The 19,331-nt window shown below is 31.8% G+C and overlaps 1 protein-coding gene across 1 annotated transcript in view; it reads right to left on the bottom strand.

Annotated features, from left to right (window-relative positions):
* LOC127721991 (uncharacterized) overlaps positions 1 to 19,077 on the bottom strand; it is a 36,203-nt gene extending 17,126 nt beyond the window's left edge. Inside the window, exons 1-4 of the mRNA XM_052228836.1 lie at positions 18,972 to 19,077; positions 11,296 to 11,521; positions 2,003 to 2,177; positions 49 to 173 (exon numbers count right to left, since the gene is read on the bottom strand). Of these exons, the coding sequence (XP_052084796.1) occupies positions 49 to 173; positions 2,003 to 2,177; positions 11,296 to 11,493 (498 nt within the window). The 5' untranslated portion in view covers positions 11,494 to 11,521; positions 18,972 to 19,077. The remainder of the gene's footprint in view (positions 1 to 48; positions 174 to 2,002; positions 2,178 to 11,295; positions 11,522 to 18,971) is intronic.
* Positions 19,078 to 19,331: the final 254 nt, after the last annotated feature.

Genomic DNA, 19,331 nt, shown 5'->3' with positions numbered 1-19,331 from the left:
CCCCTCTACCACATTCACGCAACAAAAAACTAATACAATCCTACTTACTATTGCCATTAAGCACTCTGTAGCACCTTTTCTTGTTTTTAGAGAGACTTCCCGGTATTCCAGTTGGTGATGAGAACGAATGTACTCTATCGTTCTCTGAATGGCTGCAGTCGTCTCGATTGTATCTAAAACAATATAAAGTGCACTACTACTACATGTACTATGACATGTTTTGTTAAACTTGTCGGCCTTTACATATTATGATGTAATTATCCTTGTATCTTTTGTACATATCTAAAGACAGTCTGTGATTTTTTAATTCACTGTCATAGGCATATACTCTATAAATATAATTTGAAATTACAGTAAAGTCCCTGACGGCATCAAATACTGTTAACGTAGTAGATATGTTATAATTAGAAAGCGTTCGTGACAACCAAAGGTAACAATACATCAGTGAAACTTCCTCATTTTGGGATTGGATCTGTTTATTTTTACATGCGAGGCGAATGGTCGTTCAAGGATGTAACAATGGTTCTATGTTCATTTCTCGAGATATTTTTTTCAAAATCAAATCTTTGTGTTCAAACGATTATGGGTTGTAAATTAAAATGACATTGTAAGGTTATATGTAAACTTAAGTGTCTTGTTATATTCAAAACAAGTCACATTACATATATATAAAACACCTAGTTATATCTTCTAATTAACGTTAAATATATAGACTAATATTTTGAATGGAATTAATGGTAAAATAGTAATTCAAAAATGAATATTATTTAATCCTTTGATTTCTGGAAACGTTTATCATGCAATCGTTATGTTTTTTACAGTTTCATCACACAAAATTGTCAAGGTTAACGTTACATGACTATTATAATAAAGTAATCACGCTATAACGAAGAACACATCTTAAAGGGCGTATCAACTTTGTTAAACCTGAAATAGCATTGATAAATTTTAGATTGACAACATATTTGTTACGTTTACAGGAAATTTGTTTCAATCCACAATCGGCATTTCCATGGGAACAAACTGATTTTTCTCTTGGCGACATGAACATTTATTCATATGAGATATATCTCATACAAAAGATTGGTTAAAACAATGTAAAAAAAATCAAGCAATAAAGTTTAAGTTCCTCTTTATTATCGATGTCCTTTCACTAAATAATTTAAAGATGGTGATTATGTTAAACGCAACTATCCAATCGATCTTGAAATTAAGGAAACAACATTTACAGTTGAATCTGTCTCATATTTTGGCTTACATCTAGATAATAACATTGAAGCTACCGACCGGTTAGGAACAGAATTTTACGAAGAAAGAGACGATTTTTATTTTCCCAATTATGAAAAATCCATTTCTATTTAACAACATTACAACTACGCCTACGTATGGCGTATACATTTTTGTTTATATACATCTTCGTCGATACGCTTGTTTCGATTTCCTCTCATGATATAAATAAAAAGAGAGTAGATGCTTACAAAGAAGAAATTCAACAGAGTGTTACAAGTATCAAGTGGTGAAGTTGAAGTCATCCACTTGAGAATTTTACGGTCGCCAACAAGAGATAGTTGATCGTTATGGAATAAATGTTTTACTAACATGACTAATGACGATGATATGTCACATTTGTCGTAGCCACAATTCCATTCCCTTCCCCTCATTTGTGAATTTGTACTAGCATGTGTAGTGCAATTGGTGAAACAAAAAGAGCAGGATCTGCTTTTCGTTCCGGAGCATCCCAGTTATTGGTTGGGTTTGGGTTAAGAAGTCTTTGATTTTTTTTGTTGTCTTTTGCATTGGGGACTGTTGTTTGTGTATTAGTTGTTTTCGTTTTTGGCGAGGTTGGTGGTTATCCCTTCAGTATTACCTGCCATTTCTTTACATATTCGAATACGATATTTACTGTTCAATTTATAGTGTTAATTTCTTGAACATGAATTTTGCTAAAATGATTCATTAATATAGTTGCATTTTAATGGAAAATCTGTGAATATTTACAAACCTGATTGTACTCCCACTAGAAGAATTTTGGCAGTTCTTGCATATATAAAACATTCATCAATCCATCTGTCCTGTATATCACGTAATGTTTCAGGGTTATCAACATCAAATACTAGGAGCATCACTTCAGCTTGATCATAACCCATACGTCTAAGGTTATATAAGTTCAATGAATCCTAAGGATGCAAAATTTATCTAAACATTATCCTTTATAAAATGTTTTTTTTTTTCTTGTTGTGTTTGCATTTATCTCTATAAACACTAATACACTTTTAATATTTAACACCTAATCATTATTGTTGGTATATTCTGTCTCCGTTTTACTGCTCATATTATTATCATACACTTTGCAGGTAATACATTTGTTTTGTAAGATAGATGATTGGTCTTAATTAAAATCAATAGAATTTTTCAATAAATTCTTTTGTTGGCAAAAAGGGCTTCTGGCGTTCAAACCATAAGCCTTGCATCCTTGATGGGCTTTGTTCTTGTATAATTTTGATGTTATTTAAAGTATGGGTCACAACGCTTTTTTCAAGCCACATGTTGTTAAAAATTGACTGATTTGGTATTGATCATACATGAAACGACAAACTTAGTATGATAAAAAGGATACGAAACGATAGAACTATATGTTGCACTTCTGTGAGTATAGACAATGCAGTTTCCCATAGGAACTCCTTTTACGAGTAAAACTGTGCCACTTATACTATGAAGTTTCGTAAAAAAATATATATCCTGGAATGGAAAGATCATATGCACAACTGTTTTTATCAAAGGTCAAAACGTGTATTTATACTGGTAACATTCACAAGTTACTTCTCCATAGAGATTATATCTGGGAACCAGTGCGTAAACAAAACAAAATATCTATGAATATTGTATATCTCCTCAAAAGAGGCTTGGTTTGTGAAACAGCTGTATTTTCAAAATGCAACCTATACTAACATTTATTCAAATAGAGAAATCTTGAAAAACACTTTTTCTCACAACAGTACTTATTTATCGGAATCATAGCATAAAAGAAATCACTGCGTATACACTAACTATTCTTTTCCAGTATATTGTATACCTCCACCTCTGTTTAAATTTTAAAGAATTTGAAAACAAGATTTTAATTATTGTCAGCTTACCCTATGTGCATGTTTTCTGACATGAAAGGCTAGAAACTGTATGAATCTATTCTGATAACAAATTGAAAGCATTTCAGAATGCTATAAATGGAAAATTAGATTTTAATCATTCCAACACTGAAGATTACATTAAATAGTTCTGCCTCTATCTCCAGTCCGCATCTTACTGTATGCCTATTTATCTATAAATATTATCAATTTCTGGCTGAAATGGTCGGTTTAGAACTCTTATCTCAATATTATCATCTCTTACCATATATCTAACATAATTTGGCAAATATATTATGAAGTTACCAGTCTGATATATGAATTCACTAAAAGTTTTATAGACCTGACTGCTAAAATCTGTATTTTGCTTAACGTCAAAGCACAGTTATTGTCTTCTATACAAAAGACCTTTATAATGATAAAATCATATCTTTTAAAGGTAAATTTATCTGTTTTATGGCCCAGGGGTTAGGGTTGTTTCTCTGTTTTTTTTTTGGCGCTGGGGCCTCACATTTGCTAAATAATTCTGCTGTTTCTGTGAATATGGAAAATTTAGTACATTTTTAGGATAGAAAACAGTATTGATCATGTATTTGCGTATGTCTAGCTTGTTTATGTTTTAATGCCGCGGTCACAAGAAAGCACATTTAGGTGCTACGGCTTACACACATGTATGTGTTTGCAACAGGACAAAAACACCCCAACAACAATATTTATCAAGTATATAAGAGTTTCAATGACTGCGAAGAGTAAATATAAGCACTTCTGAATAATTTAAATTGTAATATGCATATTTTATTAATTTACTCTGCATACAGGGCTTTAGGTAAACTATTCGTACTGTTAACTGTGAATTTATGCTGAATCATCAGAGTAAAGGCCCAGGATTTTCTCAATCTTCGTGAAATATTCATAAAACTTTATATTTTAGTTAACTTCATTAAAATCTCAGATGATAAAACAGATTTGGTGAAATTCTACATGTTCTCTTTTTTTAACCAATCTAGGTTACATTTCTGTAAATATAGACAATGATTTCCCATACGAACTCCTTTTACGGCTAAAACTATATCACTTTATGCACTCCTATTTTTTTCAAAGGTCAGAACATAGTGCTGTGCGGCATATTATCAACATTTTTATACCCCGAACTAAAATTCTGTATTACACCTCCCTTCACTTTGGGTCTTCCTCTGAATTCAATTTGGTCGCTATCCATGTGTATTTATACTGGTAACATTCCAAAGTTATGTCTCTACGAGATGAAACATAGAGATTATATCTGGAAACTGGTACATAAACAAAACAAAATATCTATGAATATTATATATCTCCCAAAAAGAGGCGTGGTTTGAGAAACAGCTGTTTTTACAAAATGCAACATTTAAGATAAAATATGAGTAAATAATTCTAATAATAAGCTTTCAGAAAATTAAAAGACAAATTAGGGTCACGGGAGTTGTTTTCTTATTAGAACAGATAAATGCCCTACATATTTCTATAAAAAGAAAACATTTTATCACAGTAATATCCCTTAAAATAGCTAAGTTGGAATTATTTTGCAATCCGAGGCGATGGAAGACATCTGATTTAACTTGACTAATGTGTCATTATGTTTTTTAAACGTATTTTTTATTTTAAAACTTGTCTTTTGAGAGAGTGTGTCCAGATAACAAATCATAGATTGATAAAAAAAAATAAAATGCAAGATCATAATCCTAACGATATTTCTGTGTAGAAAACAATAGTTTAATAACTTCAGTTTAATGCCGAGATGAAAGCACGGTTAGTGATTAGGAAAAACGAACATATAATGGACCGTCAATACTACATATAAAGACGTAGAAAAGTCGTAGTCACAATTAGAATTTTATAAAATTTACAAACTCACAACAAAATGTGTTTATATTTCATATAAAAATTTCAAGGATCAAATTCTGGTGGCTCATTAGTTCAGTCAAATTGACGGACATCAGAGTCAAGAGAAAAATCAAGAAAAAGGTATAACTATATTGCTAGCTTCTGTCCATTCTTCTTGTGAAGAACTGTATGAAATATACCTCAGACATGTACGAATTACGGAAAGCGTCGGCGTACTGAATATCACTTTGTCCATTGGTCCGACAGAAAAACCTTCGCCTCCTAACAAAACACACGCCAAAAAAGAAATCAATAAACCAATAATGCATCTAGATTATTTCAGATGCAGAGATAAACAAAGAAATAACACCAATAAAGAACAAGGTAACTCGGGAAACGTAATAACCTGTATGCTCTTCGAATTGTCATCTATCATGCATAAAACTACCACATTAAGGATGCTTCCGGGAAAAACTAAATGCAGAAAACCTTAAAAGAAGTATTAACAAAACAACCAAACTTCAAGATAATCCGGGCTATGTCCTGTCCGGTATGTTCTTTGTATTGTTGTCTATAGTACATAAACTCTCAATATTGGGATCCCCTCGGGGAATACAATCGTTTAGCAGAAACGTTTCCTCTAGGAAAAGACATCATACCGACTTGGTTTTAGTTAAACAAGTATTAAACTCCAATGTAATCCCGGTAGTCCTAGTCTCGTGGTACAGCTATTTCCGTATGTAGAAAATGGTTGATTGAAACTGGTTTGATGGCTAGCTAAACCTCTCACTTGTATGACAGTAGCATAAAATTCCATTATATTGACAACAATATGTGAGCAAAACAAACAAACATAATAGGTAAAAATGTCAAAAATTGGAGAACAGCAGTTAGCATTGTGTTATTATCTTAATCACCATAAAACAAATAACTATGTTTACAAAGAAAAACACAATAGCATGTAGACACTCTATAGACAAAGCACATAAGCAAAAATAGAAAAAAAGAATACAAAAAGTGACCATGCATTAATACAATGCCGGGATGTAGAAATACGGATTCACGCCAAAAGGAAATAACTTAAAATGGACTAAATAGTGAAGGTGAAAAATATACCAAGACACTAATAAACACTATAACACGTAATTAAGATGATAAACAACGTCAATACCTAGAATCTATACTTTAAGACCAACATGTAATATTTGTTAAGTTGATACGGAATATGTATCAACAAGGTCTTGGTATCTTCAAATGAACGTTTTTTTTAGGAAAAGGATGAGACGTCTTTAGCAGAAGTCTGAGTAGCAGCTGCAAGCTCTTGAAAATGCATTAGCGTTATTTAACAAATTTCGGAGATAAAATATAACGATTTCCGATTGTCTCTAACTAGGATACCGATTAGTATTTTGTAAAGATTGGATGGACTCTCTTATCAAAATATATATAGGTAAATTTAATCTCCTTCGTCGTCAACTGTTATGAGAGTTGTAAACCAAACTTCAATTTTTTTAATTTCATACGATTAGGATGATTAGGTGACAAAGAATATCAACTTGAATATCTCTATTTATAAAAGTCTGATTGTCTTGTATCAACTTTGATGTTTATCAGTTGTTGCAGGAACATGACTCTAAATATTTTATGATTACATTATAAAAGTAGATATGTGTATGTTTAGTTTGCATAATAAAAACTATATATTCCCCAAAACTTAATATAGTATACACTGTAACAGAAAATGACGGAAAACAATTTAATCGAGAAAAATGCAAAATGATTTGTTTCCATTAACTTTACTTTGGTATAAACTTCATTCATTATCTAGTTTTAAAGGGGCATTAGCTGTCAATTCATGTTCACCGATCAGACCAAAATTCTCATATTTGAATAGTTAGTTAGGAATCGAAACGGTATTTGGAAAGCCATACAATTTACCTAAATTTAGGATAGACTCTTGAATTTTTAGGAGTCAAAATAGGATGAAAGGATCATATAAACCCGAAGGCAAATATAATACAAGCCCAAACGACAAATATAAATAAGTCTAAATTGAAAACAACGTTCAAATCTATGATTGCGTTGGATAAAAACCGCAATATTTATACGTGTTTATGCAAAACAAATTTCTTATTAGAGGGGTCTAAATACAGCACAAACAACATTTTCCAAAAGACCAAAATAGTGAAAAGGTATATTTTAACAAAACGCATTTGACTAACAGGTCGAACAACAAATGTTCTAAAACCCTGCTGACTGCCATTGGCGATTGCCAAATAAACGGATCACATATGTAATAAATGGATCTTAATTATAAATTTAATACTAAACAGAGAACAATAAACTTGCGGAAAAGATGGTATACCGCAAACAAAAGGTGCAAAGGTTTTTGTACATCATATCCGGATTTCCGCAATTAATGTCTCTTCAGTGATGTTAGGAATCGAAACGGTATTTGGAAAGCCATACAATTTACCTCAATTTAGGATAGACTCTTGAATTTTGGGGAGTCAAAATAGGATGAACGGATCATATAAACCCGAAGGCAAATATAATACAAGCCCAAACGAAAAAATATACATAAGTCTAAATTGAAAACAACGTTCAAACCTATGATTGCGTTGGATAAAAACCGCAATTTTTATACGTGTTTATACGAAACAAATTTCTTATTAGAGGGGTCTAAATACAGCACAAACAACATTTTCCAAAAGACCAAAATAGTGAAAAGGTATATTTTAACAAAACGCATTTGACTAACAGGTCGAACAACAAATGTTCTAAAACCCTGCTGACTGCCATTGGCGATTGCCAAATAAACGGATCACATATGTAATAAATGTATCTTAATTATAAATTTAATACTAAACAGAGAACAATAAACTTGCGGAAAAGATGGTATACCGCAAACAAAAGGTGCAAAGGTTTTTGTACATCATATCCGGATTTCCGCAATTAATGTCTCTTCAGTGATGTTAGGAATCGAAACGGTATTTGGAAAGCCATACAATTTACTTAAATTTAGGATAGACTCTTGAATTTTGGGGAGTCAAAATAGGATGAACGGATCATATAAACCCGAAGGCAAATATAATACAAGCCCAAACGAAAAAATATAAATAAGTCTAAATTGAAAACAACGTTCAAACCTATGATTGCGTTGGATAAAAACCGCAATTTTTATACGTGTTTATGCAAAACAAATTTCTTATTAGAGGGGTCTAAATACAGCACAAACAACATTTTCCAAAAGACCAAAATAGTGAAAAGGTATATTTTAACAAAACGCATTTGACTAACAGGTCGAACAACAAATGTTCTAAAACCCTGCTGACTGCCATTGGCGATTGCCAAATAAACGGATCACATATGTAATAAATGGATCTTAATTATAAATTTAATACTAAACAGAGAACAATAAACTTGCGGAAAAGATGGTATACCGCAAACAAAAGGTGCAAAGGTTTTTGTACATATTATCCGGATTTCCACAATTAATGTCTCTTCAGCGATGTTAGGAATCGAAACGGTATTTGGAAAGCCATAAAATTTACCTCAATTTAGGATGGACTCTTGAATTTTGGGGAGTCAAAATAGGATGAACGGATCATATAAACCCGAAGGCAAATATAATACAAGCCCAAACGAAAAAATATAAATAAGTCTAAATTGAAAACAACGTTCAAACCTATGATTGCGTTGGATAAAAACCGCAATTTTTATACGTGTGCATGCAAAACAAATTTCTTGTTAGAGCAGTCAAAATACAGCACAAACAACATTTTCCAAAAGACAAAAAAAAGTGAAAAAGTATATATATGTATAAGTGTTGATGAATATGGTGTTTATGATTATATTATATTTATTGTGAAATGTTGGTTTCAATGGTATATTAGAAACATTTTGGATTTCAAATTGTTGATCAAATGTCTAGCCAAGGGAAATAGCTGTTGTTAAAAACAGTTCCTGAATTGATGAACTAAAATAGATAGATACAGAAATAGGTCTACGTTGGTTATGACTCGGTCGAGTATGGTACAGACTAGGTCGAGTATGGTTCAGACTAGGTCGAGTATGGTTCAGACTAGGTCGAGCATGGTTCAGACACATATAAAATGGTTAAGTACTAGTCGGGTAAAGGTCGAGTACAAATTCAGACGGTAGTTATGGTTCAGACTACAGTCGAGTAATATCGAGTAAAATTCAGACCAATTCAGACTGGTCGAGTAAAAATCAGTACAGTCGAGTAAAGAATTAACTTACGATGATATCATACACTTGATATAGTTGACGTTTTGTCTGTGATATCTCTTTAGTACAGATATAGGCCATTTCAGGCTTTTTTCTGGTTTATAGTGGTAGCTTATTCTACTATTGAAAAGGAGTGTTTAGCCATTGTTTGGGCTATACAAAAGTTCCAAAGGTATTTATACGGTAGAGAATTTATACTTGAGACTGATCACCAGACACTTACTTATCTAAATAAAAAGAAAGTAGCGAATGCTAGATTTATGAGATGGGCATTGGCTTTACAACCTTACAGATTTAGAATTGTAGCAGTTAAAGGTAAATATAATATTAGTGCAGATTATCTCAGTAGAGTTTAAGTTGTAAAGATTACAGTGTTTTGATTTATAATGAATGGTAAGTAGTGACAATTTTATGGTTCTAGTTTTTATTTTGTTAAACAGTCTAAATACCACAGTACTAGATTTGAGTTGCTGAGAAACCGTGATGTTGTGGGCAGGATACGTCGGGCCATAACACCTTTAATAGGTATAAGATGTGAGGCGACATGACCTGATAATGATCCTTAAGGGTCATTTGGTATTTTATTTGGACCTGGTCATGAGTTGAGTACTGTCCGTTAGTGTCGATAGTATGATTAGTTTGTCTTTTGAATTTGGACTAGTGTATTTGTGAATGATTTTTGTTTATAAATCTATTTCTGGTTAAAATTGTTACATAATCAGTACTCAGTACTTCTTTTGGTGGGGAGGAACACAGGGTGACTTTCTTTACTCGTATATGTATAGTCATTTTGGTTGGTTAATTCTATTTCAATTTGCAGACCGTCAGTATCTTATAAATTGTATATTCTGCAAACTTCAGTGTATAATACATTTTACATCTAATTAATAAGGTGGTGTCCACTTTTTACTTTGGCATTTCCCTGTAAATTCGTCGAACGGATTGAGTATCACGTGATACCTGTTCTTAATGAGCAGAGTAGTCATTATCAGGTAACACCTTAACGAGTAAAGCTGTGGTCGGTGTAAATATGTTTAAAATTTAGTTTGCAATGTGGCGTGCTTGCACTCATTGGATTTCTGAGGTAGGATTCAATTTATTGTTATTGTTAATATTTATTTGCGCTAAAATATCAGTTTTATACTAGTACTTCAACGCAAATATATGATATCTATTTACATCTTAATTTCCGACATTGTAATTTTATCAATGAAATAAGTTAATGTTCTATATAATGATAGTTAAGAACGTGTGTATGCTTCCGCCGATAGAAATACGCGATTATCCAAACCGTTAGTATTTTATGTAAGTTTGCTTACGATAATGCAATGTTGAATGTATCTCCACATGCAGATCATATGCGCAACCCATTTTCAGATGAAATGAATATAGATTAAAATGAGTTAGACTTTAGTCTTACAAGCCAATAATTAAGCCGCGATGTGTTTTTGTTTTTTGTTTTTTTGGTTATTTTGACGACACTGAACCAAACTGACTGAAAAATAGCGAAATGGTATTTTCTACAAAACTAAGTTAATTGATTGCCTAATTCGTAACCAAAGACCCATTAAAAATTCGATCGTTTTTTACATGACCTACTAGAAGAAATAAATGTATTCCTTGCTCATTAAAAAGACATGTGTTGATTTTATGTTTTTTTATGCAATGCAATTACTATTTCTTTTTTGGTCTCAAAATAAATGTTTCTACGAGATTTTACAAGATTAAGCATAACTATGATTTGACTTACGACTATCCGTTACAATTCGTAAGTTTACGATCGAATCTACAACAAAATCTTAGAAACGATTTTTTATGAAACGCTCAAAATTGTACGATTGTCGTACAAAGTTTAGCGAAACGCTGGCCTGATACCGTCGCATTTTTAGCATTTAATAAAAACAAGAATAATATCTGAATTAACAGTAAATAGATTATTGTTTCATTTACTTAAAACTTTGTTTTTTTATGGCTGATTATTGTATGTGCGTGTTTTGGTTCATTTTGGTAAACAAAACTTTCTTTTGATAATATGTATCATAGTATTCCTTAAAGTACTCACCGTATCTTCCGAACTGAATATTAGTATTTCAATGTTAAAGTCTGCAGTAATTGCTAGATTGCATGTTAAATAACTCTTCATTTTGTTATGAATATTTGCCAATTCGTCATATTTACATTTATCTTCTGAGAGAACACCAAGGAGTTCGGTCTTTTTAGATTGACAGTTTCCTAAGCACAGAACTTTTATTACATTCATTTCGTTATTTTAATTAGGTTCATACGCTCTGAAATAAAAAAGAAATATCTAAAATACATTTCAAATACATGTACTGTGACAAGTTTATTTGTGCAAACTTTACAAACGCCGATAACGCGTTACGGAACGGACACTTAATGACATATAGGAAGATTACACTACTTAATAAAAAATGAATTCAATACTATAAGTTGTGCAGTCATATTTTGAGAGAGAAGAAAAAACAGTAATGATCATGGTCATAATTTTGATCGTTTATTTGGGATAAATAAAATGATCAGAAAATAGATTTTTTTCATTTGATTGTTGCCTAGGTAAGTTATAGATAATGCATATTTTAAGGTGTTTTTTGTCGTTTATCACAAAGGGGGGTGTCAGTATTGATCAAAGGAAGACGACCGTAGGGAGGTCTTTCTTTGTGCAATCCTGACTTTGCGAGGTGTGTATACAACAAGAAACACCTTAAGATATGCATTATCTGACTTATATACCGTCAAAATATTATTTTCTGCAAAGATTTCTATGAACTGTTTCCTATTTTACCAATCACATTGAAGTGGGATATTCTTTTCTTAAACGTTTAAGTATAACAAAGCCCTACGGCTCATTTTAATTTGAAATAAACCTCACTAATTAATCTAGATACATGTATAAACGTAAGACATCACTGTTCAGTTACAATATAAGTGGTATAGTAATTGCATCAGCAAGAACCAACTGCATTGTTAAGCTGTACGAAAAATACAAGTCACTTTGTAAGTAATTTATTATTTAATCTATATAAAAGGGGTGCTGTGATTTTTTTTTTCATTTTTTATCGCGGAAAAGCAGATTATGTTTTCAACAATTTTTAACGATCTTTTAAGAATGATTGTTTTCTCTCCTTTGTCTGGTAACACATTTTTTTCTTCAAAAATTAAGAATCAGGATAAAATATCATACCCCCTTTTAAAGAACGTGGCTGTTCCCCTGTACAAAAAATGGGAATATTTTGTCATCTAATAGAGGGAAGGGTATTTGTTTCAGCCTAATAAGGAAATAATTTTTTCTGCCTATTTTTTTTAATGTGTTAAAAATAGAAAATTGTACAATAAACCCCAATTGGCAACAACTCACAGATTAAATATTTTATTGAGCTGTAGTTTGCATTTTGATCAGGGAAAAAATGACCCACCGCGGTTCATTATTTATGCCTTGAAGCACATTTCATTGAAACTTAGATTCGCCCAGGTTGTTTCTTCAAAAGAATTGTACAGGTATAACCTTTCTACATGCCAATTTTCAACATACCTTTAAAATCTTATAAGAAAGAACAGACCCCCCGAACTAAAGTACCACTAAAAATAACCCCTGGTTTTCTGGAAATCTTTAATTAGTATACAGCGGAGCGCATTAATCCTCAATGTTTAATGCAAACTCATAGACAAGTACATTTTGGCTCAAAATTATCTTGATATTTTGCAAAGATAACCACTCGATATTCGACGGCCAATCCAATATAGAAAATATCTCCCACAACAACGGTGCTATACCATCAATTGCATGTGACTAGTGCAGGATGAAACATCAAGTAACAAAGACAAAATCTAATAACACGAATAAAATTATGTTCTTAGCCACAAGATTACCATCAAAAGGTGATTTCTTGGAGACCAGTTGCATATGACCGATTCATAAGGAAGCAAGTGCCAACAAATTTAAAGGCTTTTGGTATTGACACATAACCATATATAATCTGATTCTGATTTTAATAAAGATAAACAGAATAACCTAGTGTATGACTCATTTATTTTTGTTATTATATCGCTATGTCATAAAAAAAAAACTATAAATATAATACAGACGTTCTAATTCATGACATGTTGTTTGAGTCTGTTCTCTGAACTGCAAAACGTTATATGGTTGAGTGAGGTAGCATTGGCGGATCCAGGGGGTGTTTCGGGGGGTTAGAGCACCCCCCTTGTCTTCCGTTAATTATGTGAACGTTTTATGGTGTTCCGGTGTTGGAACACCCCCTTTCGAAATGGCTGGATCAGCGCATGTGTAGCAATGTTAAAACGTTATTATTGTACCGAGTAAATCAATAATCAATTTTTTGAGATGGTCCCTAATTTGAATGTCTCAACTGTAGACTCTCGACTCTCAATTGCCAACAATAGTTATTTATCTGACATGTCTAATTGTACTATGCTGATTTTGTTTTTATTTGTTAATTAAAAATATAAAACACACAGAGGCCATGAGCATGGCTATCAATTCATGTACTTAACTAAAACAAAGCAAAATAGTTTCATGTTTTTCTCCAAACCTAACACTTGGGTATCCTTTCAGTCGATCTAATATAGCTTTAACACTATTTTCAACAAGAGGCTCATGTAATCCAAATGGTTTCAAAACAGTTTTTGTTCGTGTTTGATCTTTTAGATCAAGAAATGTATATGTGAATTCCAAAGAGCACTAACACGCAAAATATATGTCGGCCTATTTATTTGTGACTTCTGAACACTGTTTTTGTGGAACTGCCAACCAAATGTAATTAATAAAATAGAGAAAAGTAAGTGCTTGTTGATTATGGAGTCCGAAAAAAAAAAATATGTGACGAAATACTCACATAATCATATTCAAATGTATCTAGTCTTGTAATCCATACAGAAAACCAATGTCCTGATGTTTGCTCGAAACAATAAACGAAAACCAGATATGGCAAAAAGCAACCAACAACAACCACTAAATTTACAGACTCCAATTTGAGACTGTAACATGATCAATGGATTAAACATATTTGTGAGAGCTCATATCTCCTTTAACGTGGAAGAGTGGTGTAGCAGCACAACATTAAATAATTGTAAGCATCGTGCAACTCTGCACTAATCGCATTAAACCTTAGCAAAAAAGAAAACCACAAAAACCACAATGTATCGACCGTAAGGTACTCGATATAGAATTTTAAATCTTACCAAAATATACCAGGGCAATTAAATTCCTTTAATGTAATTTGGGATCATATATCCTTCTCGACATACAAAACGTTACGAATTCGTAACACTCTATTTTGAATTTAACATATGACAAAAGATTTGATTTAGGTTTTTGTAGTGTCATAACTTTCAATATAAGGTCAATTAAAGATCTGCGATTTTGAACAACTTTAAATTGAAACGGAAATATATATCACAGTTAACATTGTATGAAGTCATAAGTTGAATACATTTTGTTTTACTTGTTGACAGAATTTGTCAATACATTTATCTCTTTTTTAACATAACAAAGAACTAGCAAATAAGTAATATTGATAATTCTACAATGATTTAAAATTATTCCAACTTATAAATTACAAACGATTTAAAATTCATATAAAAAAGAAAGGGAATTATGTCTCCGTTAAAATCGTATGCTGTCATAAGTTGAATTGAAGTTTATCTTTTTTGAAAAAATTGTCAGAATTTTTCAAATACATCTAAATAAATGTTTATCTTGTGTATTTCTTCAAATAAAACATGTTTTAAACATAATGATTGGTAATTGAAATCATCATAAATTTATGAGCCAAATTGTGAATCAAATATGCTGTTATAATAGTAAGGTAAGACACGTTGAATATAACGTAGGTTTTTATCGTGCTTAGCTAGTTTGACACACCTGTTTTGGAGCTATTTTATGTTATTGCATCAACTAATTCTGCTAAAACATTATATATTGGTGAATATAGTTGATTTTGATCATTGAATGGGGAATACACAGTAATTTAAAAACACCTTGAATTCTAAATCAAATATTATAAATACTATAAATATGCATATAACATCCTCAGTTGTTCACACGATTTGTGAGAAATATGTATTTTGATTTTTAAATATAACTGACAATTTGTTCTGAAGCAAAGGATACCTGCAGTTTAGTTCAAAGTACAAAATTGCAAATGATGATCACAGTGTCCTTCACAAAAAAAACCAAACAAAAAAATACAGACATTTTACGCCATTTCAATTAAGTATTTTGAAAGATAATTCCAATCAGTGATAATCGATACAAAATGACCACTTAACATATCCACTGTTTTCGTGGAACTATCAAACCAAATATAATTACTTTAATATAGAGTTAAAGTAAATGTTTATTGATTATATATTCCGCAAGATAAACTCATTATGTATATCAGGATTTTGACGCAAGACGCGCGTTCTGTATGAAAAACTCATTAGTGACGCTCAAATCAATAATTATATTATAATGTCAAATAAAGCACGAAGAATGTGACGAAATACCCTCAATCATATTCAAATGTTTCCAGTACTAAAACAATCCAAGGGAAAAACCAAAATGTTTAAATCAATAAACGAAAAACAATTATGGCAGACAACAACCAACAACAAGCACTGAATTCACTAGCTTCTGATTTAGTACAGGCAAGGAAATTGTAGCGGACTATTTATGTTAATAAGCGCTGAGTATCGATCTAACTTGGGACGGTGGAGTAAAAACACAACAAAGGAACAGACTTGAAACATCAGTTGGAAAGAACTTTACCCAGGAAATCTGCACCGAATAAAACACCACATGTACGAATACAAGAGTAGAGTACTCTATTACAAAGTCAGGAATATGACAGTTGTTATCCATTCATTTGTTGTGTTTGAGCTTTTGATTTTGCCATTTACTTAGGGACTTTCCGTTTAGAAATTGTGTCGGAGTTCGGTATTTTCGTTGTTATTTTACTTTTTTATGGACAATTTTAAACTTACAAAATTACTTCAGGGCTTCTAAATTCCTTGAATATTTGAGATCAACTACTGTTCTAAATCTACAAAGCATCCTGAAGTCGTAACCCTCCATTTTGAATTTCCCATGTAACAGGACATTAAATGTGGGTTTTGGAAGGGTCCTATATTTAAACATAAGGTCAGATAAAAACCAACGAGTTAAAAGACAATATGAATAGAAATGACATTCTGTCATGGAAAACATTGTATGAAGTCATAGGTTGAATTAAAGTTCATTTAGATGAAATGTAGCACACGGATTGTTTGGATTCACTTTGAACAATTAATGTGTTTATTTGTCTCGTGTTACACAATCTGTTTTGAAAATTGTATACCTTAGCGGCAATCTATACATTAACGGAACTTTAATCTTTTGTGCGGATTACATATATTATTGCAAAAAAAAAACAACAACCAAACCATATATTCATGTAGAATTTGAAAATAAGTCGGCATTACTAACGTATTAAATTGTCGAAAAGTATAATGTTTGGAAGAAATCATGAGTACGTTTTCATATTTAGGCCAGCTTTACAACTAAACAAATGAAATGATATGTTGATAAGTTATTATGTATCCCTACTTAAACTTAATAAGCTCGATAACAAAGAGACCAATTTATTTTTTCTACAGCAATATGTGGTTAGTTCCGTTATTTTTTATTTGTCACACTGATTAAGTTATGACACTATGATTGGTTGATGATATGCATTGCTTCGTTATTTGCAATTATATCATTATTTGATTAATTTGATAACTTAGATTTTTATATGACTATAAATTTATTCATTTCTCATTGGCTAAAAACGCAAAGAATCCTCGTTGATAAAACGTTATATCCAGCGCAGGAAAAAGCACAAGATGTTAAAATAAGATTTGGAATAGCTAACATGTACCCTATAAGTAGATATTTCCTAGGAAAGGTCAATAAGGTAGGTTTATTAAGTTATGCACATTCTCACTTTTCTTTTCGATGTTTTCTTTTTTTATGATCAATCTTATTGAATATTTCAACTGATTAAAGTTCAGCAACTGTCAAAGCATATGATATTTTTCAGTGAAAAAGAAGCAGTGAAATATCTTGGGCAAATGCTAGAAATTGGAGATGAATGAAACAGTAATATAATAAAACAATTGTTGACTTTTGATATCAGTTTATCAACCCTATATATAAGACACTAACTCTCGGCTGTTCACCTCGGTAAATATCATATTTCTTTGGTTGATAGACCATTGTATCAACCTCATCAATAGATAATAATTGCATAGTATTGGCTCAATTGCAGGGAAACACTGTTAAAATCAAGTTCTCAATCCCTGAAGTAGAAAACGAGGTTGAAATTGTATATATAAGATCATAATAGTTAGTAAGGTAGTTTCTCGTCTTTATTATTTATAACATGTAAATATTTGTAAGTTAATAAAAAGTAGAATCAAATACATGAACATCAAATCACGTTCTTTACCGTTGATTCAAATTTGTTTCATGTCTTTCTCAATCGCCAATATATTCGAAGACCTCAGTTGATCAAATGTGGCATCAACAAAATTTTCTAGAAGCAGATGCTCGTGTATTTTAATAGCATGAATACATTTAGAAAAATAATTGTTCAGATACTTGTTTTTATTGGTTAGTTGTTGATATCTAAGATATGAAAACGGATAAGTAAATGAACATGCTACGAATAAAAAAAATATAAGGAGATGTGGTATGATTGCCAATGAGACAACTATCCCCCAAAGTTTTAAACGAGTTGAATGTAAGCAAGTATAGGCAACCGTACGGACTGCAACAATGAGCAAAACTCATACTATATAGACGGCTTCGGCGATAAAGGCCCTTACAAGAATAATATAAAGCAATTCAATTGGAAAAACAACGGCTTAATTTATAACAAAACAATTTACGAAAATACAAACATGACAGACTTAAACCGACGACAACAACTGCACTACAGGCTTTTGACTTGGGACAGGCACATAAAGAATGTAAGGGGGGGACATGTTTTTGAGCGCTCAACTACCTCCCTTAGCCTAGGACAGTGGTGTAACAGCACAGCATAAAAACAAACTATCAACGTCAGTTGAAAAAGACTTAACTCATCAGATCGATACAAAGCAGAAAAACAAAAAAACACAGACCGAACGTGGCAGGATTTTTATCTACCCCTCATCCCTTAAAAGATACTAAGTACAGATCTGTTAGTACTCGCAGGTCCTGACAGCTAGTTCAAAGGCAATAACAACTATTAAAATAATCATGTATCTAATACTTAAAATATATATCAGTACACATCCATCATCCAATGGATTTAGTGTAAAGACGTCATAAACAGTCAGAGAAAAACATGACGAGAGACTGTGACGAAATACTCTCAATCATATTCAAATGTGTCCAGTGCTAAAGCAATCCAAGGGGAGAACCAATATGTTTAAATCAATAAACGAAAAACAAGTATGGCAGACAACAACCAACAACAACCACTGAATTTACAAGCTCCCGACTTGGGACAGACACGGAATAATGTAGCAGATTAATAATGTTAATAAGCGCTCAGTTTTCAATTACTTGTGACGGTGGAGTAATAGCACAACCAAAGAACAAAGTTTAAACATCAGGTGGAAAAAACTTTACCCATGAAATCTGCACCAAGGTCATTTAACACCACATGTACCGATATAAGAGTAGCGTACTATATTTGACAATTTTAAACTTACCAAATCACAAATTCTAAATTCCTTGAATATTTATTAAGATCAACTACCGTTCTAAATCTACAAAGCGTCCTGAAGTCGTAACCCTCCATTTTGAATTTCATGTCCCATGTAACAGGAGATCTAATGTGGGTTTCTGAAGGGTCCTATATTTTAATAGAAGGTTAGATAAAAATCTGCGATTTAAAAGACAATATGAATAGAAATGACATTCTGTCATGCTAAACATTGTATGAAGTCATAGGTTGAATTAAAGTTCATTTAAATGAAATGTAGCACAAGGATTGTTTGGATTCACTTTGAACAATTATTGATTTATTTGTCTCGTGTTACACAATCTTATTTAAAATTGTGTACCTTAGC

Source organism: Mytilus californianus, unplaced genomic scaffold, assembly GCF_021869535.1.
Source record: "Mytilus californianus isolate M0D057914Y unplaced genomic scaffold, xbMytCali1.0.p SCAF_12, whole genome shotgun sequence".
In the NCBI taxonomy this organism is placed as follows: Eukaryota; Metazoa; Mollusca; class Bivalvia; order Mytilida; family Mytilidae; genus Mytilus; species Mytilus californianus.
This window is presented reverse-complemented; position numbering and strand designations above follow the sequence as displayed.